Below are 27,512 nucleotides of genomic sequence, written 5' to 3'. Positions count from 1 at the left end.
GCATCCATGGGTACAATAATAATAGAGGGCATTGATACTAAGGATCAGTCAAATTGATTGGCCTGTTCATTATGTGGAAGCAAAGATTTGCCTTTGTGCGCAAACTCAGCTAGATTAGATACCTCTACAAAGCAAAGCTTCCCTTCAAGTTTCCTTTTTTTTTAAAAAGCGCACCAGTCTTTCTACTTAAGATGTTCCATACGTAAGAGTGCATTGCTTTTTGGAAATGGATCCTATCCTACCCATCTCCAGCAATGCCTATTAATGACAAGTGTATGTAGTTTATACTGGAAAATTATGCTTTGAGTTTTGCTGTGAATCTTATCTCAAATATTATCCATGACATCCAAGTGCCTTTTTATAGAGCAATTGTACAAACATGGTTTCTAAACGTTTATTTCAAGTTTGCTCATCTCTGCTAGGAGTGATTGTCCTGATGATTCACCATTTTTGAGAGAATGTCCATCTGTGGGTAAATTGAACAGTGGCAGTGGGGGCTGCAGGGTGAAAGTTGCTTGGACTATGTTAAGTGACAAACAATTGGGTGAAGGAACTCAGTGTGTGAAACAACATTTTTGAGGGGCATGGGTGGGGGGGGGGGTAGAGAAATATAGGTTGAAATGCTACATCCAGTTTAAGTTCAAGTTTAATTGTCATTCAACCGTACTCATGAATATTTCCAAATGAAGCAGCGTTCCTCTGGCCCCAAGGTGCAAAACACCAAACTTGTGTTCACACCTGAGGAATCAGGACTGATCCCTCACATTTGATGCACACGCACACTTTGACCCACTGAGTTTAGTCTATTGCGTCTTCATTGAACTATATTAAATTCCATTATTGCAATGCATCTTCTGTTCAGTTGTTCTTGAGCTCCAGTTTACAGGTCTTCATTGTGAGTTTTGTTTCAGGTGCTGAAATGGAATGCATTGGTCATTTTAAATTGATCTTTTCTCTCTTGCGGGTTCATGGAGCTGGACAGGTCCAACAGCTTGCACTGGAGGTAAGATGTGGACTTCATCTTCACAGCCTAATTTTCCTTTTTTGCCCTTTTACCCTGAGTAATGATGCATTGCAACCCCAAAGTGAATTTCACTGTGAGAAATTGGTGTCACGGCAATTGACTTGAAGTACGTGAGAGCTACATTCCACACTATCATTGTGTGCATTGTGTAATAGTGTTTCAACTGTGTGAATCTGTTTTGGTTGTAATGAGGTTAGAGTTGTACAGCATGGAAGCAGGCCATTCAGTCCACCATGTCCATGCTTCTATATTAACCCATCTTCACTGCCCAGCCAATTTATATTATTTAGAGACATGTAAATACTGTTAGTAATTCCATCTCCACCACTCATTTTGGGCAATATTCCAGGTGCTTACCTGGGTAAAAAGCTTCCCTTTAAATCCTTTGTCCTTTGTTTTAAATCTATGACCTTTGTTTTTTTTTTGTTAATTAAACATTATAATAACAAGAAAGTCTGCAGATGCAGAAATCCAAAACAACACACACAACACTGGAGGAACTCAACAGGTCAGGCAGCATCTATGGGAATGAATAGACAGTTTATATTTCAGGCCGAGACTCTTCATCAGGAGTGAGAGGGAAGGGGTAAGATGCTAGAATAAAAAGGTGGGGTGAGCGGAAAGGGGCTAGCTGGAAGGTGATGGATGAATCCAGGTGGGCGGCAAATGTCAAGGGCTGGAGAAGGAAGAATGTTATGGGAGCAGAGAGTAGACACATAAGGGAGGGGGACCTGGGGGAAGTAATAGGCTGGTGACTAAGAATGATTTGTATTTCATAATGCCTTTTACTGTGTAGGGTGCTTTTTGGGAACATTTTACTTTGCTTCTTCTCTTCAGCATTGTCTTTCCTTAAAGAAGCAATAGCTTTCTGTATTTATACAAATTCAATACCTGAAAGAGTATTTAATAGTATGGACTTGGTGGAAGTGACTGTTTGAAAATTAATAGTAATACATTTGATTTCTATATTTGAAAGAGTGCCTTTTATTTTAGAAAAAACATTGGACGCCATTAGATTTATGATGATTGTTGGTGTTGGGGCAGTAATCATGCTTTACAGACATTGCAGTTTAGAAGTAGGCAGCATAGCATTTAAGCTGGGGCACCGCTTAGTGTTGTACAGTTTAACAGAGATAATAGTTCTACCTTGTGGAAAAGCCTTGTTATTTTTAATACATGTGGATACTTCAATAATCTTGGTGATTTGCAAAACTGCTGATGAAAACTGTACAGCATGATTATTGACTCAACACAGTATACCTAATAAAGTGGCCACAGTGAATCCAGAGTGGTCTTCTGCTGTAGCACATCAGTTTCCATGTTTGATATGTGCGTTCAGAGATGTGTTACAAGAGTGGTGTGCAGAAGAGCAAATGGTTATTTGAGTTACTGACACCTTCCTGTCTTGAACCAGTCTGGCCATATTCCTCTGATCTCTCATTAACAAGGTACTTTCACTCAAAGCTGCTACTTACCAGATGTCTTGTTTCTCGCACCATTTTCTGTAAATTCCAGATTTTTGAGCGTGAAAATCCCAGGAGATCAGTTTCTGAGATACTCCAATCTGCATGGCACCAATAATTACTCCAGGGTCGAAGTCACTTAGATCATGTTTTTTCCCCAGTTTGATGTTTGCTCTGAACAACAACAGAACCTCCAGACCATGTCTGCATGCTTTCATTCACTAAGTGGCTGCCACATGACTGGCTGATTAGATACTTGCATTAACAAACAGATGTACCTAATAAAGTGGCCATAAAGACTAGTTTTGACGACAGTTAGAAATCTACTTTTATTATGAATGTCTGCACAAGTTCAGTAGCTTGATTCCTGGTATGTGTGAAGTTAGGCTATATAACCTGGAGCTGCGTGAAAAAATGAATTTTTTTTACACCTTAGGTTGTGAACATAGTGACAGCTAATCAAGAATGTGTAAATAACATTGCTGAATCATTAGTCCTTTCGAATCTTCTGGTTCTACTGCATTCTTTGCCATCCAGTAAGTAAACCTTCAGTGTCAAAAGTGAAAATACAGTGGTGGGGTTGTGAAATGGGTTCCTTAATTGCATTACAGGTTTATTTTGCAATTAAGTTCTCTGGGTTGTGAAGTATTTATCTCATCTTCCTCAAAGTAAATTTATTATCAAAGTTTATATATGTCACCATATACAACCCTAAGATTCATTTTCTCGTGGGCATACTCAATAAATCCAATAACCATAACCGAATCAATGAAAGACTGCACCAATAGGGCAGACAACCATTGTACAAAAGACGACAAACTGTGCAAATAAAAAAGAAAAGAATGTAATAATAAATAAACAATAAATATTGATAACCTGAGATGAAGCGTCCTTGAAAGTGAGTCCATAGGTTGTGGGTGCAGTTCAGTGATGCGGCAAGTGAAGTTGAGTGATGTTATCTCCTCTGGTTCAGAAACCTGTTGGTTGAGGGGTAATAACTGTTCCTGAACCTGGTGGTGTGGGTCCTGAGGCTCCTATACCAACTTCCTGATGGCAACAGTGAGAAAAAAGCATGACCTGTTGTCATGCATTTCATGTAGGTGTGCTTAACAGCAGGTAGGGCTTTACCAGTGAGGGACTGGGCCATTTCCACTACTTTTTCTTGAATGGAAAATTCTAGGGCATTGGTGTTTCCATACCAGGCTGTACTGCAGCCAGTCAATATATTCTCCACTACACATCTATAGAGATTAGTTAGTTATTGATCTCATACTGAATCATCACAAACTCAAGGAAGTAGCGATGCTACAATGCTTTCTTTGTAATCACAATTAACTGTTGGGCCCACCACAGGTCATTGGAGATGATAACACCAAGGAATTTAAAGTTACTGAGCCTCTCAAACTCTGATCCCCCAAAGAGGACTGGCTCTTGGACTTCCAGTTTTTGAACCCCGAAGTCAATATCATCTCCTTTGTCTTGCTGATATTGAGTAAGTCGTTGCTGTTGTGGCACCACTCAGCCAGATTTTCAGTCTCCCTTCTATATGCTGATTCATCACAACCTTTGAATTGGCCTACGATGTGGTGACATGAGCAAACTTAGATATGCTATTGGAGCTGTGCATAGCTGCACAGTCACATGTGTAGAGTGAGGGGAGCAAGGGGCTAAGCGTACAACTTTGTGGTGCACCTGTGCTGGTGAACATTGTGGAGATGTTGCCAATCTGAACTGACTGGAGTCTGTAAGTGAGGAATTGGAAGATCCAATTGCACGAGGAAGTATTAAGACCAGGTTTTGACACTTATTGATTAGTTTTGAGGGGAAAATAGGATTGAAAGCTGAGCTGTCATTGATAAAGAACATCCTGAGGTATGCATCTTTGCAGTTCAAATAGGGTTAAATGAAGAGGTTTTGCTGTGGACCTGTTGTGCTAGTAGGCAAAGTGGAGCAGTTTCAGGTTGTTTCTCTTGTTCTCAGTATATAAATTTTGCTGGCTTGGCCAGTGTCCATTGCCAATCCCCACTTTGTCATGACATAATGGCTTGCCAGGATGTTTCAGGGGGTGGTGTTATGCTGTTTGCACAGATTGAATTTTGCCTTCAAAACTGGAGAGGAGTCTGGTCTGATGATCATCTGGTCTGTATTTCTGTAGAGAAATTAATCTTTTACAAGTACTCAATGCTGTTACAACTCAACGCTACATTGGAAGGAATTTTTAAAATCTAGTACTGTCCCTGAATTTTTTAAATGCATACATTTAAAATTTTTACCAAAACACATGTAGATTATTCAACATTGTGTTGATTGCTTGTTTGCACGGTGGAATAAATAATTCTGTTTCCATACAAATGGGTTTACACCTGTTTTATCTGAATATTTGACCTACCAATATTCAATCTGCCTTCACTGCCCATCCTGCCCTGTCTGCCATTGCGAGCCCCTATCATCATTCCAAAGGGAGCACTAGGAAAATGGTACCATTTCTTGGAACTTCAGCCAAATGCCTATGTGTCTATTTGTCTGCAGTCTTGCTGTTCCCTCTTTGGATCAGTTGAACCCTTCCTATGGCACAGTTGTCTGGCTTCTTTATGAAAGATTTTGTTGTTGGGGTGGGGGAGTAATTACACTCAACTCTTGGCTGTTTCTCAATTCATCCTGAGCCCAAGCTAAGATGTAGTTCAGGTGGAAAGGAACCAAATATTTTGTCTGTTCAGAGTTGAAATTATTGTAAATGAAATACTTAGAAGAGAAATGTTGGGGGGATAAAAGTAACACACAAGAAATGGCACCAATAAACTAAGCTTGCCACTTTGTAATACAGTTGGGGAGGCCAGATGCTGATAAGCAGAAAAGTATTCTTGTTTTGAAATTTTATGGTGCTGTAAAATTTCTATCTGGCTCTTAGGTCGTCAGCTTGTCCTCGAAACACTCTATGCTTTGACGTCAAATACAAAGATCATAAAGGAAGCTATGGGGAAAGGTAAGATTCTTATTGACCAATTTTGTCTGAATGTATTATTGACATCAGGATTGTACATATACATGTACATATCAGGATTGAATATAAATGTACTTTGCAAACATTGTTTTGTAGCAAAAGAAATTGAATGGATGCACAATATTATCAAACTTTGCTCTGAATTATCTCTAGCAGCAAACTGAATGTAATATGTTGTAAGCATCTTTTTATTTATTAGAACATTTATTTGAAAATAATAAAACTGATAAAAAAGGAGTAGTCAACGTTTTGGGCTGAGACCCTTTGTCAGGACTAGAAAATTATAGTTTTGTATCACCAAAGTCTTTAGGGTGTAGGATTGTTGTATTTGAAAAGTGTTGGTTTGCAAGTGAAGGAAATGCTTGTTGTAAATATGGGAACTGCTCTTGGAAATGAGGTAGAACAGATGAATCTTTGTTCAATTTTGTATGCTAGGCATTAATGGTAAAACACTTTTGAATGAGATTGGCCTTTCTATCCTGGATGGCAAACACGATGAAATCTGCAGATGCTGGAAATTCAAGCAACACTCACAAAATGCTGGTGGAATGCAGCAAGGCCAAGCAGCATCTATAGGGAGAAGTTAGTCCTGACGAAGGGTCTCGGCCTGAAACGTAAACAGTGCTTCTCCCTATAGATGCTGCCTGGCCTGCTGTGTTCCACCAGCATTTTGTGAGTGTTGCTTTCTATCCTGGAGTTTAGATTGAGTGGTCATCTCATTAAGTGATAAGATTGATTAACAGGGTCAATGCTGAGAGTCTGTTTGCTCTATCCTAAAATGATGTTCAAAGTGTTAGACTCTCTAGCTAAAGCTGGCCGTGGAACTGATATGAGAGATCTCTAAATAAAAGGTTGTAAGTCTTCAGAATTCCAAAATCCAAGGGCTGACTGCAGGTGCTCAAATTTTTGGACATAAAACATATCAACGGTAAGATTTGGGTATCCAGTTAACTGTGATTTCATTCAAAAGTAGTGTTGACTTAAGGGGCTATGTAGTTTTTCATGTGAATATAAGTCAGAGTTTTAAAGGCATCTTTGGTCAATATATGTCTACATTCAAACATGAATATCACATGTTCATTAGAAACATTTATTTATCCTCTGGTCAACTCCATTAGAGGATTTTTTTCTTTGAAATTAGTAAATACACCCTTAATTTTCATCATTACAATTATTTTGGATACATTTGAGAAGAGTAAACTAAAGTTATGTACTGGTCTGGTCTTTAGGTGCCCTCATATATCTTCTAGACATGTTTTGTAACTCAACACATCCTCAGATTCGAGCCCAAACTGCAGAACTCTTTGCCAAAATGATCACAGATAAGCTTGTTGGACCAAAGGTAAGTAATTGTTTACATTGAATCAAATGCTCTGAATATTACAGAAATAACCCACTCAGTGCAACCTATGGTACCTGTGTTTTTACTTCTGTTCCATCTCTTCCTCCAACTCCGTTAACATTATCTTATTCCCTTCCTCGTGCATTTATAGCCTCTTTAGATGCATGTTATTTTCCTTTATTATTTCCATTGGCAATTTTCAGTACACCAATTGCTTCCAAGCTCCCCTTTCAATTTGTATTTTTAGACTGAAGGTCTTCAGTTTTCCTTCTCTCACAAGTAGACAGCACAGTGATGCATCTAATAGGACTGATGTGTCACAGTGCCAAAAATCCAAGTTCAGCTCTGACCTTGTATGCTGTCATTGTGAAGTTCACACATTTTCTCTGTGATCATATACAGTGCCTATAAAAAGTATTCACCCCCCCCCCCCCCGAAGTTTTCATGTTTTATTGTTTTACAACATTGAATCATGGTGGATTTAATTTGGCTTTTTTGACAAAGACTGTTGAAGTGAAAACAGATCTCTACAAAGTGATTTAAATTAATTACAAATATAAAACAAAATGGTTGCGTTAAGCTTAAATATGGCACACCAAATCATCACAGGTACAGCCAAATGGTTTTAGAAATCACGTAATTAGTTAAATGGAGGCCTGTTTTTGGAGACCAGTATCCAATCAAGTTGATTCAGTTGATTGTAGTAAAAATACACCTGTACCTAGAAGGTCCAACAGCTGGTGAGTTGGTATCCTGTTAAAAACTACACCATGAAGACAAAATAATACTCCAAGTAACTCTGCAAAAAAGTTATTGAAAAGCACAAGTCAGGAAATGGATACAAGAGAATTTCCAAGTCACTCAATATCCCTTGGAGTACAATTAAGACAATCACCAAGAAATGGGAAGAATATGACACAGCTTGGAGCAGACTGTCCCCAAAAATGTGTGACCATGCAGGAAAGGGACTAATGAGGGAGGCCACCAAGAGACCTATCAAGTCAAGTCAACTCACTTTTTATTGTCATTTCGACCATTACTGCTGGTACAGTACATGGTAAAAATGAGACAATGTTTTTTAGGACCATGGTGCTATATGAAACAGTACAAAAACTACACTGAACTGCATAAAAACAACACAGGAAAAAAAACTACACTAGGCTACAGACCTACCCAGGACTGCATAAAGTGCACAAAACAGTGCAGGCATTGCAATAAATAATAAATAGGCACAGTAGAGGGCAGTAAGTTGGTGTCAGTCCAGGCTCTGGGTATTGAGGAGTCTGATGGCTTTGGAGAAGAAACTGTTACATAGTCTGGTCGTTCAGGCCCAGTAAGCTCAGCTTTCCGATCAGTTTCTGAGGGATGATTGTGTTGAATGCTGAACTGAAGTCTATGAACAGCATTAGAACATACATGTCTTTTTTATCCAGGTGGGTTAGGGCCAGGTGGAGGGTGATGGCGATGGCGTCGTCTGTTGAACAGTTGGGATGGTACGTGAACTGCAGGGGATCCAGTGAGGGGGGTGCAACTCTGAAGGAGTTTGAAGCTTCGTGGTTGAGATGGGAGAGACTGCACATGCAATAACTTTTGCCCGGGTGCTTCACCTAGTAGCAGCTTTATGGGAGAGTGGTAAAGAGAAAGCTGCTGTTGGGGGGAGAAAGATCTCACATGAAATCTGTTAGAGTTTGCCGGAAGACATGTGGGAGACTCTGAAATCAGCTGGAAGAAGGTTCTATAGTCTGATGATAGCAAAATTGAGCTTTTGGGCCATTAGATGTTTGGTGTAAGCCAAACACCACACTTAATCAAAAACACACCATCCCTATTGCGAAGCATGGTGGTGGCTGCATCATGCTGTGGGAATGCTTCACTGCAGCAAGTCCTGAAAGGTTTGTGAAGGTAGAAGGTAAAATGAATGCAGCAAAATACAGGGAAATCCTGGAGGAAAACCTGATGCAGTCTGCAAGGGAACTGCGACTTGGGAGAAGATTTGTTTTCCAGCAAGACAATTACCCCAAGCATAAAGCCAAAGCTACACAGGAATGACTTTAAAAACGACAAAGTTAATGTTCCGGAATGTCCAGGTCAGTTCAGACCTCAATCCAACTGAAAATTTGTGGCTGGACTTCAAAAGTGTTGTTAATTTACAATCCCTATGCAATCTGACAGAACTTGAGCAATTTTGTAAAGAAGAATGGGGAAAAATTGCAGTGTCCAGATGTACAAAGCTGATAGAGACCTATCCACACAGACTCAAGGCTGTAATTGCTACCAAAAGTGCATCTACTAAATACTGACTACTTATACAATCAATTATTTTGTGTTTCATATTTTTAATTAATTTAGATCACACTGTAGAGATCTGTTTTACTTTGACTGGAGACTTTTTCTGTTAATCAGTGTTAAAAAAGCCAAATTAAATCCACTGTGATTCAATGTTGTAAAATAATAAAACATGAAACTTCCAGGGTTGGGGGTGAATACTTTTTATAGGCACTGTATCTTCCCCTGGGTTTCCTCATACCAGATTTACAAATTGATTGGTTGCTTGAAATTGCCACTGAAGTGTTGGTGAGTGGGAGAACTTGAGGCAGCTAATTAGAGAAAAATAAAATAAAAATGAGATTAATATATGATTGGGATGGTCATTGTGGAGCTGGAGGACCTAAAGGCCTATTTTATCCTGTATTTACCTGACCTAAGTTCAAACACCATCTAAAGCAGGAGTTCCCAACCTGGGGTCTATCATCCCCTCATTTAATGGTACAGGTCCATAGCATAAGTACGGTTGGGAATCCTGATCTAAAGGCTTTGGACCGAATTATTGAGTCCTGGCTTGTACAGCATAGAAATGGGCCTCTCACCCCAGCTTAGAGGAACAAAGGATTAAAAGGAGTCAATTAATAACAAAGTTATTAAAAGGAGTCAATTACTTTAAGATACAATTGAAGGTTAATACAGATGAGTAGTTCAAATTTTGTAGGTGCTTTTTCTGCCAGTGAGGGGAAAAATCTTACTAGCTGAATTTATCAAAATGGTGTTAATATGCTTCAGATGTAGAATTTGATCTACAGATGTGCACTTATTAAAGGAATACAGCAGAAAACACTGTTTAACTCCCAATATTTCACTAGTTGTTTACCAATATCATTATTGCAAATGGCATCATTTAGGAAAGATAAAATCTGTTGGAACTTAAATTTATCTTGTGGAATTACAGTAGCTGAGCACAGTAGGGAGAGATGGATATTGAAATTGAGATGGGTTATGATCACAGCAAGAAACTCAAAGCAAAAAAGATCAGCAATGCTTCAAAGCACTTCACTATTTCCTTCATCCTAATGAGATAGATTACTATTTTTTTTCCACATGTTCACCATACCTTCACTAGAATTGACTATTTCTTACTCGATAACCAACTTATCCCATTGGCCTACTCTTGTGACTATCGGAGTATACTGATTTCTGACCATGCCCCAATTACTCTCTCGCTGAACTTTCCTGGTCTCCCTCAGAGGAATAAACACTGGCGGTTTGATTCAACTTTATTATCGGATGATGATTTTTAAAAATTTATTAAGGATCAGATGACCTTTTATTTTAACACTAATACATCACCTGAAGTGTCATCCCAGATTGTCTGGGATGCCATGAAAGCATATCTGAGGGGTCAAATAATCTCTTACACAACAAATCTCAACAGAAGATCCTGTGCAGATCGATTAGACCTCATTAACCAGATTAAAGAATTGGATCAACTGTATGCTCAAACTAAGAACCCTGAACTATACAAGAAGTGTGTTGAACTCCAAACTAAATTTAATCTTCTGTCTACTCAACCTGTCGAACGCCAACTTCTCGAAAGCAAGAGTCGCTTTTACATTCATGGGGATAAGTCTGGTAAATTTTTAGCCAATCAGCTGAGGCGTTCCAAAGCCAAACAACATATTACAAAGATCTGAAAGGAGAACGGAGACTTTACATCGGATCATTCAGAAATTAATGACGCATTTAAAAATTTTTATTCTCGGCTTTATTCCTCTGAATCTTCGAATGACAATATCTCTGCTGATCAATTTTTAAAGAATCTGAATATTCCTTCACTTTCATCTGATTTTAAAGCCAAACTTAATGCGCCTATATCATCAGAAGAAATATCTTTTGCAATTTCTGCACTGTCCTCAGGGAAATCTCCTGGACCCGATGGGTTCCCTGTAGAATTTTATAAATCATTCTCTTCACTTCTTTCTCCTCAGTTACTTTCAGAATTATCTGATTCGTTTAATTACGGCAAATTGCCACTCTCTTTCAATGAGGCATCTATTATTCTTCTATTCAAAAAGGGCAAAGACCCAACAGAGTATAGGCCGATTTCTTTGCTCAATGTTGATGTAAAGATCTTAGCTAAAGTTTTGACTCATAGATTAGAAACCGTTATTCCCTCCATTATCTCTGATGACCAATCAGGTTTTATTAAAAACCGTCTCCCTTTTTTTCGCATTCGGCATTTATTTAATATGTTATACTCACCTGCAACTGGGATTCCTGAATGTGTTATTTCCCTCGATGCGGAGAAAGCATTTGATCGTATCGAGTGGAACTACCTTTTTGCAGTTAGAAAAATTTGACCTCGGTCAAGGTTTCATCTTTTGGATCAAATTGCTGTACCTGTGTCCTACTGCTTCGGTTTTAACTAATTTTCAGAAATCCCAGGTATTTAATCTCAAACGTGGCACCAGTCAGGGATGCCCCTTAAGTCCCTTTCTCTTTGATTTGGCTATAGAACCTTTGGCGATAGCATTTCAAAATTGTCCTGAATTGACCGGGATCTGGAGAGGGGGTGTTGAGCATAAAGTTTCTCTTTATGCTGATGACTTATTACTCTTTCTCTCAAATCCGTCTACATCCTTACCTCCAATGTTTTCACTTCTTGACCAGTTTAGCCAGATCTCTGGCTATAAACTTAATTTACATAAGAGTGAACTTTTCCCAATTAGTAAAGAAGCACAAGAATTAACATTTCGTGATCTCCCTTTCAAAGTAGTCCAAAATCAATTTACTTATCTTGGAATTACAGTCACAAGGAAGTTTAAAGATCTCTTTCATGAAAACTTTGCCAATCTTTCATATACTATAAAACAGAGTCTGGTACAATGGTCACCTCTATCTATGTCCTTGGTAGGTCATATTAATGTTGTTAAAATTTATGTTCTCCCCAAATTTTTATACTTATTTCAATCTGTCCCAATTTTTATTCCTAAATCTCTTTTTTGATTCCTTAGACTCTATTATTTTGTCATATCTGTGGAAGAATAAGCGCTCTAGAATTAATAAAATCCATCTCCAAAAATCTAAAAAAGAGTGTGGCATGGCTTTACCTAACTTTCGTTTATATTATTGGGTAGCTAATATACGTTGTGCTACCTTTTGGTCTTTCTTCCATGGCCAACCCAAGTGTCCTAATTGGGTGGCAATGGAGTTGAGCTCCACTAAAGAATTATCTGTCTCTGCACTTCTTGGCTCTGCGCTCCCTAGTAGTCTGTCTAGATTAATAGCTAATCCTCTTGTTAGACACACTTTGCATATATGGGCTCAGTTTAGGAAATGCTATGGTTTCCATGGTTTTTCCGTTTCCAGCCCTGTCGTACATAATCACCTTTTTTTACCTACCACGTACGATTCAGCATTCCAGGTTTGGTATAGGAAGGGCATTAGACGTTTTGAAGATCTCTTCATTGGTAATCGCTTCGCTTCTTTTCAGCAGCTCTCTGTTAAGTTCAATCTGCCCAATGCTCATTTTTTTAGATATCTCCAAATTAGACACTTTATTGCTCCTTTAAGTCCTAACTTTCCTGAAATGCCTGCGAAAAATGCTATGGACTTATTCCATTCCATTAATCCACAAGGTAAAGGTTTAATATCAATTATCCAAGATAAATTAGCAGCCTTACAACGGGCCCCTGTGGATAAAATTAAAATGGCATGGGAGCATGATTTAAATACTTCCTTATCTGATGAGAGCTGGGACTCGATTCTCAAATCGGTTAACTCAACCTCTCTTTGTGCTCGCCATTGTCTTTTACAGTTTAAGATTGTTCATAGTTTAGATTTAGACATATGGGCTCTATCTCGATTCTACCCTGACATTAGTTCGCTCTGTGATAAATGCAAGAGGGGTGAGGCCTCTCTCGTTCATATGTACTGGTCCTGTCCTAGCTTGGAGAAATTTTGGAAAGATGTCTTCACTATGTTATCGTATATTCTGAATCAGCACCTAGAACCAAACCCTTTAATTGCTTTGTTCGGTTTCTGGGGCGAGACAGATTTACGTCTGAGTCCGACCAAATGCCGAATATTATCCTTTTCCCCTCTCCTGGCTAGACGCTTGATCCTCCTTAGATGGAGAGATGTTGCCCCGCCCACTCATGCTCAATGGCTTAACGACATTATGGCCTGCTTGGACCTCAAAAAAATTCATTATTCAGTTCTTAATTCGGACCTAAAGTTCCATAAGGTCTGGGGACCTTTTCTCGAGTACTTTCATAACCTTCCTCTTGATTAGGGTTTTTTTTCTTTTCTGTCCCTTGCTTTCAGCTCCTTTTGTTTTTTCTGGTAGTAGGCATCACTATCCTCTGTTGCTAAGTGTATTCACAGTCTGGGAGTTTGATTGTCCTGATTTATATTCTCTATATTGTGTTGTGGTTGGTCTGGAGTTTTTTTTTGTGTTGTGGGGCTTGGGGAGGACACTAAGTTTACTTGTCTTCAATTTAGGTGCTTTTTTAAAAAAATTCTCTTACTCTGTATCATATTGTCATTGTGTGCTTAATTTTGCACTGTATTAATGTTCCTCATTGTGATTTGGGGTTTTTTAATCTGTAAAATGTATAACAAAACTAATAAAAAAAAAAGCACTTCACTATATTAAAAGCTAAGTATATTCGCGCGTGCACACACAAGTTATTGACAAATTAGATTCAGCAAAGTGTGGTGCCATCAGCAAAGGAGGGTAGTGTGGATGTCAATGATTTGTGGGTTAATATGCATACAGTGGTAGGTGTAACCTGCCTCTTAATGCATTTATCTATGCATTTTTCTTTTATCCTGTTATGCTTATGTTTACCTGAGCATGTGAAGAGATCAGATTAATACTGAACAGGAAATTGATTAAGCCTCTTGGGAAACTATAGCTATAGTTGCCCATTTGCTGATGATGACAGAATAAATGACCATATCAAGCATGCATGTAATCTCCTCTAAAGCCTTGTATCCCACACTGTGTTTTCTTATCCTGATTCGCATTGGTGATCTTTGGAGTATTCTACATAGTTTTCTTTGAAATTGCCTGCTGGCAGGCAAACTACTTCATGATACACTGTTGGGAGAGAATATATTGTGAAATTATCAATTTGGTGCTTGTCAGTTTAATGATTGAATTATTAAGCAGGCTCAAACTATGGCAATAATTCTGCTGTTATTTTAATTTAGGTGAGGATAACTTTGACCAAATTTCTTCCTGGCGTCTTCATGGATGCTATGAGGGACAATCCTGAAGCGTCTGTGCACATATTTGAGGGGACTCATGAAAATCCAGAGCTGATATGGAATGACAACTCCAGGGAGAGAGTATCTGTAACTGTTCGAGAAATGATGCTTGAGTGCGTAAGCTAATGGTGACATTTCTAAAATTATCATATGATTCATTTTTATTCTCCTCTTTAACGGTAGATTTTATCATTAGATATTTAGCTTGTATGGAACAATGGAGACCAAGCAGAATAATTCTCATAGCTTATAATTTCATTTTCAAAGCTGACTATAGGTTCACTATATATTGGTGCCATTCCAAATATTGTCTATAGTTTGGTAAAGTGTATATTCTGGAAAACTTTTAAATAACATTTTTTAAATAAAAAAGGAAGCAGTGATCATCATAGTTACAGGAGTAGTCATTAAATAAAGTAGCTTATCTGTATTCCAGCTATTTACCCATAGTAAACCTTTTATCTCTAATCACATTTGGCATGCAAAATTCAAGTGCTTCAGCTTTTAAAATTTAAAATCAAGGTAACATGTTCCGCAAACAAGAGAAAATCTGCAGATGCTGGAAATCCAAACAACACAATCCAAGTAATTCATTACCCTGGATTTGTCCATCACTATAAAATGTTTTGGTTCATCTACATTAAATTCCTTTCAAGTTCCAAAAACTCAATTTATACTTAATTCTAAAATCTGGGAAATGAAAGTAACTTGCATAGTTTCACAATGTCTCATTTTCGTCCCTCTAAATCTATACATGCTTCCAATTAACTAAATCAGTGATATGATACATGGTGTTGCTGTGTACTTCCTGGCAATATTTTGTGTAGTAACAAAGCTTCTCTTGTGCTTTACTCCATTTAAAGCTTTGGTTAGTTTTCATGCCTGCTCTATTGTATAATGGGGACCTATGAGCCGCCTTTGTCAAACACTTAAAAGCTAATATTGTTAACAATGTTTAAAAGCTAACATTAACCTTCCTACTCTCGATGTTCTATGCTCCATCTCTCAGAATTATTATATGCTGATAAATTTAGTTGAGTGATATGTCAATAACTAATTCCACAACTTATTCTTTGGAGTTCACTCAACTATTTTCTTCTTATTCCTCATTTTCTAGATTCTCTTTTATCTAAATCATCTAGCAACAAATTTCTATTCAGTATGGGAAAAGTTGACATGTAATATTGGTTTGTTACTTTGTAGATTTGTGCTCTCAGCACATTTTATACACAAAAAAATCAACAATGTCACATCAAGTATAAGATGGCTGTTGAGAAACTGAAGAATTTCAAGGGCAGGCAAGAGACAGAATTCAATTGGTTAAAATTGGAACTGTATCCAAAGTTGGAGCATCTCATTTCCAAGAAAAGCCGCCTATTTGTAGATTTTAAAGTTCAGCTGAATTGGATAAGGCAATGAAACTGATATTTTAAACTTTGTTCCAGGCACTTCAAGCAGCAATGTGACAACCCAGATGTAAACTGGAAGGTAAGGAGAGGGTTGATAGAAATAATACAGATATTGAAGAGTCTTTGCATTCTCCTATAATTTCAATTTCTAGTTTCAGTAATCACAAATCTACTAGATAATTGTTTTTAAAACACATCTTTTTTGTGGTGGTTGTTGAATTAATAACTTAGTGCTCTAGCCTAGTACTCAAGAAACATGAGGCCAAGTCCCACTGATACTATGAAAATTTAAATTCATTTAGTAATGTAACCTCTTTGTGATTATTTTGATTAACTTGCATTTTCCTTCTGAAATTGCTTAGCCAGCTACTCAGTTATGTACATTCCACATTAAGTGGCTATCCAGAGAAGATATTATCAGATTTGTATTGTATGTACTTTGTCAATAAAATGAATCTTTGAACCTTTAAAACAAAGGATAAAATAAAACTCTCATTGACTCCAGATCCATTGAAATCTCATAGTATAAGATCAGGCAATGACAAAGAATTTAACTAATTAACACATCCTTTTAGCTGATGAATATATTCCTCTAGGTTGAACAGCTGAAAGTAGCAAGAAGACAATATAACTCCAAAAATTGAATTTTCTTTTATTCGACCTGATTGGATTTAGCCTTTCTTTTGTGAGCAGGATATAGTTGGTCCAAGATGCTGAAACCCAAAATAGAAACAGAAAACTCTGGAAAAACTCAAGATAAGACAGCAACAGTTAAGAGAAAGTTTTTAAATGACTGTCTGTATTCACAATTTATCTCAGGAATTTGTCAACTGAACCATTCACCTCAGAGGATGTCCTTTATTTTATTTTATGGCTTTGCCATTATATTAAATCAGGTAGTCAGAATGACCTGGTAATTCAAAACTAAACATTTTGAACATCATTAGGAGCACCATAACTTCATGATTTGGCAGGACCTCACTCCGTTATAATCACACTAGGATTCAGTGTAATAAGACATGCCAGGATTCGTACACAACAACGTGATATCAACCTGATGAAGCTTCAATGCTTGCTTAAATGTATAATAAGAAAGCTATACATGGCAAGCTCTGCAATTAGGAAACAGAGACATCAAGAATATCCACAACAGTAGGTTTAGACAGTGCTAAAAATGAACTTTTTTAGTAGCTCTGCTAATATAAAAAAGTCATCTTGGTTTGCTCTTGAAATTCCCACCAACAGCAAGTCTTCTCGGATTCTGTCCACTTCATGTGATGATAGATGAAGGCACAAATGCAATGTTTTCTGGCCCCACTGGCAATGCCAGCTGAGCTACTGAAGGCTTGTGCTCCAGAACTTACCACATTCCAGCCAAATTGCTCCAATATAACTGCATCAATGTATGATAAAATGGAAAACTGCTTTGCCACATTCTGTTCAGAAAAATTATAAAACTAATCTAGATAATTACAGTCCAATCGGTGTTCTCTCAGCAAAGATGCAGTCCATTCAAAGAGATATTCCCTATGAACTGAGATGAGGAATTTCTTCAAACAGAGGGTGATGAATCTGGAACTTGTTGCCACGGTGCTTTGGAGGCCAGGTCATTGAGTGTATTTGAAGTAGAGATTGATAGATCAGTTGGAAGGTTAAAGATTACAGTAGAAAGATAGGTTAATGGGACTTAAGGAAAGGAAATTTACCACAGTTGGATGGCAGAGTAGATTCCGTGGGCCAAATCATCTTAAATGAGCAAGGAGGTCACTGACAGTTTTGACAAGCAGCAGTTAACAATAACAAGTTCTGCAATAAAAAGTCCTAGAAATACTCAGTAGGTTGAGTAGCATCTGTGGAGAAAGAGCCATTTGGCTGTTTCAGGTCAATGATGATTCAACAGGTCAGCTGCACCAATTCTGGACTTTACCAGGTCCATTTAACGCCACACAACCTTGGGATCAAGGAATCCTGGTGAAACCAATGTCAATGGATGTGAAGGGTGGGGGTTGTTGGTGGGGGTAAACTGCAGTTATGAATTGTAGCTTGCACAAAAGTGGTTCAATCAACCCAGCCCCAGGACCGTATTGCAAGAGTTTCTTAGGGTAGTGTTTTAGGTCTAACTACCTTCAGGTATTAGATCACGTGGCTTTCCATTAAAGTCAGGAGTAGGTGTCCTTGTTAATGAGTTCATAATATTCAGTTTCATTCATGAACCAGTTACTACTTGCATGCAGCAGTCAATATGATGCTGCTGCAAGTATATTGTTCATTGCACCTATCCATGAACTTGTGCAGATGACAATAAGCTTGAAACATAGAAACGTAGAAAACTTACAACACAATACAGACCCTTCGGCCCGCAAAGTTGTGCTGAACATGTCCCTACCTTAGAAATTACTAGGCTTACCTATAGTCCTCTATTTTACTAAGCTCCATGTACCTACCTAAAAGTCTCTTAAAAGGCCCTATCATATCCACCTCCATCACTGTTGCTGGCGGCCCATTCCACACACTCAACACCCTCTGAGTAAAAAAAACTTACCCTTGACATCTCCTCTGTACCTACTCCCCAGCACCTTAAACCTGTGTCCTCTTGTGGCAACCATTTCAGCCCTGGGAAAAAGCCTCTGACTATCCACATGATCAATGCCTCTTATCCTCTTATACACCTCTATCAGGTCACCTGTCAACCTCCGTCGCTCCAAGGAGAAAAGGCCAAGTTCACTCAGCCTATTCTCATAAGGCATGCTCCCCAATCCAAGTAACATCCTTGTAAATTTCCTCTGCACCATTTCTATGCCTTCCACATCCTTCCTGTAGTGAGGCGACCAGAACTGAGCACAGTACTCCAAGTGGGGTCTGACCAATGTCCTATACAGTTGCAACATTACCTCCTTGGCTCCTAAATTCAATTCCATGATTGATGAAGGCCAATACACCATACGCCTTCTTAACCACAGAGTCAACCTGCACAGCTACTTTGAACGTCTTATGTACTCATAACCTCAAGATCCCTCTGATCCTCCACAATGCCAAGAGTCTTACCGTTAATACTATATTCTGCCATCATATTTGACCTACCAAAATGAACCACCTCACACTTATCTGGGTTGAACTCCATCTGCCAATTCTCAGCTCAGTTTTGCATCCTATTGATGTCCTGCTGTAACCTCTGACAGCCCTCCACACTATCCACAACACCTCCAACCTTCGTGTCATCAGCAAACTTACTAACCCATCCCTCCACTTCCTCAACCAGGTCAATTATAAAAATCATGAAGAGTAAGCGTCCCAGAACAGATCTCTGAGGCACCCCACTGGTGACCGACCTCCATGCAGAATATGACCTATCTACAACCACTCTTTGCCTTCTGTGATCAAGCCAGTTGTGGATCCACAAAGCAATGTTCCCTTGGATCCCATGCCTCTTTACTTTCTCAATAAGCCTTGCATGGTGTACCTTATCAAATGCCTTGCTGAAATCCATATATACTACATCTACTGCTGTTCCTTCATCAATGTGTTTAGTCACGCCCTCAAAAAAATTCAATCAGGCTCATAAGGCATGACCTGCCCTTGACAAAGCCATGCTATCTACTCCTAATGATATTTTACCTCTCCAAATGTTCATAAATCCTGCCTCTCAGGATCTCTCCATCAACTTACCAACCACTGAGGTAAGACTCACTGGTCTGTAATTTCCTGGGCTATCTCTACTCCGTTTCTCGAATAACAGAACAACATTCTCAACCCTCCAATCCTCCGGAACCTCTCCTGTCCCCATTGATGATGCAAAGATCATCACCAGAGGCTCAGCAATCTCCTCCCTCACCTCCCACAGTAGCCTGGGGTACATCTCAACCGGTCCCAGTGACTTATCCAACTTGATGCTTTCCAAAAGCTCCAGCACATCCTCTTTCTTAACATCTACATGCTCAAGCTTTCCAGTCTGCTGCAAGTCATCACTATAATCATCAAGGTCCTTTTCCATAGTGAATACTGAAATAAAGTATTCATTAAGTACCTCTGCTATTTCCTCCGGTTCCATGTACACTTTCCCACGGTCACACTTAATAGGTCCTATTCTTTCATGTCTTATCCTCTTGCTATTCACATCCTTGTAGAATGCCTTGGGGTTTTCCTTAATCCTGCCCGCCAAGAGCTTCTCATGGCCCCTTCTGGCTCTCCTAACTTTCTTCTTAAACTCCTTCCTATTAGCCTTATAATCTTCTAGATCTCGTAACATTACCTAGCTCTCTGAACCTTCTGTAAGCTTTTCTTTTCTTGACTAGATTTATTACAGCCTTTGTACACCTTGGTTCCTGTACCCTACCATAACTTCCCTGTCTCATTGGAACGTACCTATGCAGAACGCCACACAAATATCCCCTGAATATTTGCCAAATTTCTTCCGTACATTTCCCTGAGAACATCTGTTTCCTTTTTCAGCCTCCAGCTTCCTGCCTGATAGTCTCATAATTCCCCTTACTCCAATTAAATGCTTTTCTTTCTTTTTCTTTTTAAATCTTTTTATTAGTTTTAAACAAACATAAATGAAACATGAATACAAAATGTTTGAGAGTACATAATTAATAGTTTAAATAGACATTCAGATATATAATAATAAAAATATATAACCTCTCAAACTCAGAACATTAATGAACAAAGAAGTAAAAAGAGAAAAAAAAAAACCCAAAAAAAGAGAGAAAAAAACCAAAAAAAAACACTAACCAACATAGGCCATTGAATAATATTAAGTACATATACAGTAGTGCCAATAACTCCGAACCTCCATCCAATCGATTAAGGATAATATAAGTAAGGTTTAGGAAAAGACAATTCAACTCGTGAAAATGTTGAATAAAAGGTTGTACATAGAGCTCATATGTCTAAGGATAAACTGGCTCGATTTTATTCTTATCTTAACTCAATCTGCGATAGATGTCATTCTTATGTTGCTTCATTGACTCATATGTTCTGGTCTTGTCCTTGTTTACAAAATTATTGGAGGATATTTTCAGTATTATTTCAAGTTTTAAATATTAATTTTCAACCGCATCCTCTTACTGCAATTTTCAGTTTACCAATGACGGATAATAATCGTTTATCCGCTTCATCTCAACGAATGATTGCATTTGTTACATTAATGGCTAGAAGATCTATTTTATTGAATTGGAAAGAAATTAATCCTCCAACTGTATTTCAGTGGTTTTCTCAAACTATTTCTTGTTTGAGTTTAGAAAAAATTAGAAGTGTGGTTTTTGATCCTTCAGTTAAATTTAAAGAAACTTGGAGACCTTTTATTCAACAATTAAATGCTTTTCTAACTTGTCTGTTCCTATCTCTCTCCAATGCTATTGTAAAGGAGATAGAATTATGATCACTATCTCTAAAATGCTCTCCCACTGAGAGATCTGACACCTGACCAGGTTCATTTTCCAGTACCAAATCAAGTACAGTCTCTCCTCTTGTAGGCTTATCTGCATACTGTGTCAAGAAACCTTCCTGAACACACCTAACAAATTCTACCCCATCTAAACCCCTCGCTCTAGGGAGATGCCAATTGATATTTGGGAAAGTAAAATCACCCATCTCGACAACTCTGTTATTATTACACCAAATAAATTCATAAAGGTGAACTAGAAAATATAACAGAAATTTAGAAATTCAGCTCTTAAAATACTGTTTTAATCAGATGACTAACATTTGTGAATGCAATGTCATGGTAATATGTAAATATTGAATTGGAAAGTCTTAAACAGTGATGCAACTCTACATATCGCGAGGTCTACACTTTTTAGGGAGAAAGGTTTTTCAATGTATTGGCTACCTTCCCAACCATAACATGTAAATAAGTACTTTTGTGGTTATATCACAAGGACATCAAGAGATGGTCAACAATTTCGTGAAAATGTGGATGAGTGCTGTCAGTACATTGACTGGTTCTTTGGCATGGTGAAAGGGAAACCCTTTGATTAAATCAACATGAGTGAGTGTGCCATAGGAAACATAAATCTTTGCAGCTGGGGCAATGTGGCAAAATTAACCCTCAATACTACAGGTGGAAGGGAAATAAACTGTGGTATAAGCATCCATCAATACTTGTTTTGTTTTAAATCCTACACTTTATTTTCAGATAACAAGATTATTTATTTCATCAAAGGAAAGCTTTTGGCATTCAGTTGTATTTGCCATGACAAGAACCAATAATGAAACTGGGGAAAAAACCAAGACCTATATTTCAGTAACAAATTTAGGATAACTGTGTCATGCAACTTCTCTTTGATTTGTTAACTGTAGGTTAGAGTATCGTTTGTTGTAACTGGTAGTCTGTAAAGGAATACTTCTGTTTAGATAACACTAATGATTTCTGTGCTCTTCAGCTGCCTGAGGACTTTGCAGTTGTGTATGGTGAAGCTGGAGATGAATTGTCAATTGGAGGAGTCTTCTTGAGGATCTTTATTGCACAGCCAGGCTGGGTTCTTCGCAAACCTCGGGAATTTCTTGTTGCATTGCTAGAGAAATTCACTGAACTTCTGGAATCAAATAATCCTCATGTAAGCCTAATGTGTTTTATGTTAAAGGATGCATGAATATGTAGAAAAACTTAACTATTTATAGTTGTAAATTTGATTGCAACTCTTAAATCTATAGTAATTACTTCCATATGAAATGATTAACTGCACCACCCAGTACAAGGTATATATATATTTACAGATGACTCTCCCACATTGGTAATATAATTGACTTGTACATTTGCAGTAAAGTGCAAAACATAACATAAACAATAGAACAAACTTAATGAGAAATGAATATCATTCTTGGTATGTCAGTAACCATGAAGTTTGATATGACCATTCTTTCCAAATGAGAGAACAGAAAGCAATCAGTTACTGCAGATTCACAAAATTTTGTGTAGCACCAGGTTAATGTCATAAGATATGCAAATACCTAGACTTCTAGAAGAATCAATTTCTGGTTTTGAATTTATGTTAAACTTAGATTGTTGGTTATATCACTCTTGAAGCACAGTGCATAGAATGTGATGGTACAACTATTAGGACATACTGAATAATCAGATGCCTATCTTTTTTTCTTTTTGTTATAGTATAAAGCTATGTGTGTGATTTTATTACTGTTTTCAAAATGATGGAGAGGTTTAATAGAACAGGCATGCAGACAATGCTCCATGTTATGAGGAGCACAAAATAAGAGAAAATAAAACATAGCAGCAAATGTCCTGTAGGGAGTTCAGGAGATTTTTTTTTAACTTGAGTAGAGAAAATGTATGACTCAATTACATGAAGTTTTTAAGATGGTTCAGATTGGCATAAGGGAGAAAGAAATTGAAGATTATATTGTTATGATGAAAGAAGTCCCCAGTACTTGAATTCATCTAAATGTTATTTTGTTCTGTTATTTTACTTGTATAGATTTCTCTCCACAGGTTTAATTTATAAACTGATGGGAAATAAAATCTGCATCTTGCACACTTATAATTGGTTGTCTTTTCTGCACAGGGTGAAACTTTAGAAATGGTTACCACTGCAGCAGTCTGCCTCTTTTATTCACAGCCTCAACTGGCAGACCAGGTACCTCCATTAGGCCACCTTCCTAAAGTTATTAACGCTTTGAACCACAAAAATAATGCCATTCCCAAGTCATCAATCCGGCTCATTCATGCTCTTTCTGACAATGAGGTAAAGTTTTATTTTATTCCAGTGTGAAATAGCGGTTTTGATTTCTTATTGTACAGTTTTTAATTTTTACTGTTTTTATCATTGACGTCAGAGTTAAAATTTTCATTGCATTTGTTTGATTTGCTTTTTTCCTCATTCCTGTGACTTGTACTTATTCATTTTCACATGACTAGCTATGTTTTAGGTTAGTTCCTAATATTTTCTGCAGTCATGCTGCTATAGATTACCTCCATCAAGATCATCTGTCCCATGATTTGAACTTTCAAGCTTTTTTTCCAGTATGTTGTGTATTGAACACAAGGTTACTCACCCCAAAATACATCGGGCAGGGCTCATAGCAAAAAAATCCTCCCACTTCTATAATGATGTTTACATCAATGCAAATGGTGAACTGTCTGTGGTCAAAGGCATTTCATCATGTTATATTATGCGATTACTTGAAAAAGAAAACTAGTGAAGATAATCAGCTGAATAAAATGTCGGAATTTGAGTATTTAAGTAATGTTTCTTAAGAAATATGGTGAGCTTGTTGATACAACACAAAGTTGAGTTCAGTTTTACTGTAATGAATCACCTCATCTCATTTAATTGCCCTTCCTGTTTGTTCACATTTGGACAGATGTTTCAAAAGTCAGTCTGTCAAATGCAGGTAGTTTGCTAAACAGTTTTCTGTGGCGCTTACAATCAATAAACAGCTATTGAATGAAGGTGACAACCAGTGAGAATTGATAAAAAGTTTGGATTGATAATTTAATTTTTAATTACATTTCACTTGTTTCTACCAAGTAATTCGAAGTACTTTCTTCATAACCATGTTACTTGAAGCTTGCACCAAGTCAATTTAAAAACACCCTACATCAAGAAGTATCCTGATAAGAGAGAAATCTAATCTCTAAGTTTAGCTTGCCCTAGATCTCTTTCAAACTGCCCTAGGTAGAGTGATTAGCTGGGCCTTTCCTCTGCTCCATTTGTATCGTAAGCCTGCTCATGGAGATGACAAATCTGCTTGCATCTTGTATATTAAAAGGAACAAAATAGAAATAGCTGGAAATGCTCATCAGACTTCTCAATGTCTAATGAGAGAGTTAATGTTTTGTGTTGGTGTGTGAAGATTATTGACCTGAATCTTTGAGACAAAAGACTCCAAGTGCTGGTATCTGGAGGAACCCAACATCTGTGGAGGGAAATGGATAGTCGATGTTCCAGGTTAATACCCTTCATCTGGACTTGAATTTTTAATTCTGTACAACTCTTCATAATGTTGTCTGACTTGCTAAGTAATTTGACCACATTTTCCAAATTTCAGCATCTGCAGATTTTTATTAAAATTAATCTGCAAGACTTGTTTAGTTGCTAGTATCTATTCCCTATAACCATAAAATTTATAATTAACAATTTTTATCAACTTATTGGTGTAGTTGGAGACCCTGATTCTGTTTATTCAGCAACTGTTGCAATCCTGTGTCTCTGTAAGCTGTGTTCCCCTTGATTTTTCATTTTGGTTTGTAAACGTGGCTCCTCTGATCATTCCTCTTTGCTATTGTTACATTAGACTCTATAAAGCAATGCTTTGCTATTGCTGGCTTATTTTACTGTGCCCAAACTTTGAGGAAACAATGGACAATAAGTTGGTGTAGTAAGGTGAAAGTTACCTTTAATAATATAATTATTTTTTTAAAAACTTACAGCTGTTGAAAATCTGAAAGGAAGGTCAGCAGCCATTTCCTTGAATATCCTGCTCAAACATTTTAATGATCTTGGTAGCTTTGCAAATTTTAAAGCTATTTTCCTATTTTACAATTTGTTCTATTTGTGTTCATTTTTCTGCATTTGTAACTGGCAATAATACTGCGATTACTGCACTTCTATAAACCTTTTTGGTTATGTGCAAGAATTATTCTGCACTATAATCTGTACAGCTCCTGTATTGTTTAACTTTGACCACCTTTTCACATTTATTTCCATTAATAGTGCCCAGTTTACTGTGAAAGATTCCTTCAATAATCCCTTTGGTCAGATTTCCCAGAGTTTGAATTACTCATAACATGCCATCTCATCTTTAACCCCAATATTTGATATTGAATAATACTGTTGCAGCCATTTTAAATGGTTGTTCTCTTAGCATGAGAATGATGACTAATTTTGGCATTTGACTTGGCATTAAATCTAATATTGCCTTTTCCCTGGGCTCTGGAACACTATTTCTGTAAATTGAATTGAGTACACCTGAAATTTGGGACTTGAGCAGTTTTTGTCCCTTAGTTTGTGGTAAAATCAGTCTTTTTTTTTATAAATTAGCTTAACTGATCTCAGTATTTATTCATCCAACCACAGGTCTACAGACAATATTTAGCAACATCTTCCCCAGTAGAAATTGTTTAGGTTACATGGCATGTCTGCTCACTCTTACCAATAGGTTCTTTAATATTGTAATAGAATTTTTATCAATGCTACTACTCATTCTTCAATTTCCTATCTTTGATGAAAATATTTTCTGGGATTTTTGCCATTCATTTACAGTCAGTTTGTAGGTAAGACTTGCTGATCTTAAGAATATGGTTTCAAATTCGCTATTTCAATTCTGTTATGTACTTTTATTGGTCACAGACCCCATTGTTTCATCCTGTTCAGTCCCTGGACATTTTGTCCAATATTCTGCTTTTTTTTTTGTTCCTTTTTTCCTGGATCTATAAGTATTGGTACTGTCTTCAACTCTTAGAATTTATTCGACTTCTTTCCTTGCCTCTTTAAGCTGATTCTTCTCTCTCCCCCCACCCCCCTCCCTTTGTTTGACTCTGTTTGGAAATCTCTTTCCACTCATCCATTGAATTGATTTATTTTTAATTTCTTCAGCTGCATCTGACCTGGTCCAGCTCAGGTCTTTGTAGTTGAAGAGATGATTTTCCCTCCAGCAGGTTTCCTTTCTCACACTAATCCTTGACTATATGTGTTCTTCCCTTACTAACTTGTCATGCTATTCATTTATGACTCGGATTTGATTTTAGCCTCTGAACTCGTTCCTAGCAGCAATTTTGTACCTTTGATTCCACGCCAGAATTATCACTGGTTCTTCTCCTTTTCCAAACTCCCTTATAAATTTTAACTTGACACCAGATGTTAAACATACTTCGGCGATCTTCATGCAGAGATCAGCTTGTCTTTCTGTATGTCACCCAACATAGTGAATTGTGCCTTTTGGGTAAGATTCTGCCATGTGATGGCATTAATGGCAGAAAGGAAGAGCTTAATTACTGGGCAGTCCCTAATTACACTTGGAAATTAGTACTGAGTATTTATCACCAGCATTGTCAGACTACACTCATAGAATTTAATGTGTAGATTATGCCAATTAACAGCTGTTTAGCAAAGCTTCCACAAAATATTTTTCTAACTCATATTAAGTGAACTGTTTCTCAGCTTAATGAAACTAACTTCTTGTTTAAGTTTTGTGTCCGTGCCATGGCTGTACTGGAAACCATTGGGCCTTTGATGAATGGAATGAAGGTTCGATCAGATATGATAGGTCTTGCTTCTGAATCTCTGAATCGAATGTTCCAGAAGGAGCAGACTGACTTGGTGGCTCAGGTGGGTATCCTTCAATAATTTAATGAATCTGAATTGCCTTCAGTTGTTAGGGAATGTTCTTACTTTTGTAAAAGTGGGGTATATCCATAGTGCTGAGAAAATTGGCAGCACAGAGTGGGAATGCTCACTATAATCACATTATGCTCTGTGATGGGACTGGAGGATGGGATATGAGAGTGGTAAATATTACAATCTTTAATATACAATATCACAGATGACTAATTATAAGCTCTTTAGTTATATTTATGGCAGGCAAATGTTTATGCAAGGGAAGAAAAAGATTGTTCAAAATTATTCAAGACAAATCAGGTTTGACAGAACTTATTAAAAAGGTATGACTGTTATAAGTGCACAAGCAGCAGAAGCAGGAGTAAAGCATTTGGCACCTTGTGCCTGTCCACCATTCAATGAGATTTAGAATGATTCTTAAGTAGAGAATGCCA

General features: G+C 37.5%; 1 protein-coding gene across 5 annotated transcripts in view; it reads left to right on the top strand.

Annotated features, from left to right (window-relative positions):
- Positions 1-27,512, top strand: part of LOC132378588 (dnaJ homolog subfamily C member 13) — a 190,033-nt gene that overhangs the window by 151,373 nt on the left and 11,148 nt on the right. For all 5 annotated transcript variants that reach the window (XM_059945636.1, XM_059945635.1, XM_059945634.1 and 2 more), the window contains 9 exons: positions 912-1,003; positions 2,924-3,023; positions 5,396-5,470; positions 6,718-6,830; positions 14,319-14,488; positions 15,821-15,863; positions 22,168-22,341; positions 23,305-23,484; positions 26,929-27,069. In XM_059945636.1, the coding sequence (XP_059801619.1) occupies positions 912-1,003; positions 2,924-3,023; positions 5,396-5,470; positions 6,718-6,830; positions 14,319-14,488; positions 15,821-15,863; positions 22,168-22,341; positions 23,305-23,484; positions 26,929-27,069 (1,088 nt within the window). The remainder of the gene's footprint in view (positions 1-911; positions 1,004-2,923; positions 3,024-5,395; positions 5,471-6,717; positions 6,831-14,318; positions 14,489-15,820; positions 15,864-22,167; positions 22,342-23,304; positions 23,485-26,928; positions 27,070-27,512) is intronic.

This window comes from Hypanus sabinus, chromosome 20, assembly GCF_030144855.1.
Source record: "Hypanus sabinus isolate sHypSab1 chromosome 20, sHypSab1.hap1, whole genome shotgun sequence".
In the NCBI taxonomy this organism is placed as follows: Eukaryota; Metazoa; Chordata; class Chondrichthyes; order Myliobatiformes; family Dasyatidae; genus Hypanus; species Hypanus sabinus.
The sequence above is the reverse complement of the archived record's forward strand: the minus strand, read 5'-3'. Positions and strand labels throughout refer to the sequence as shown.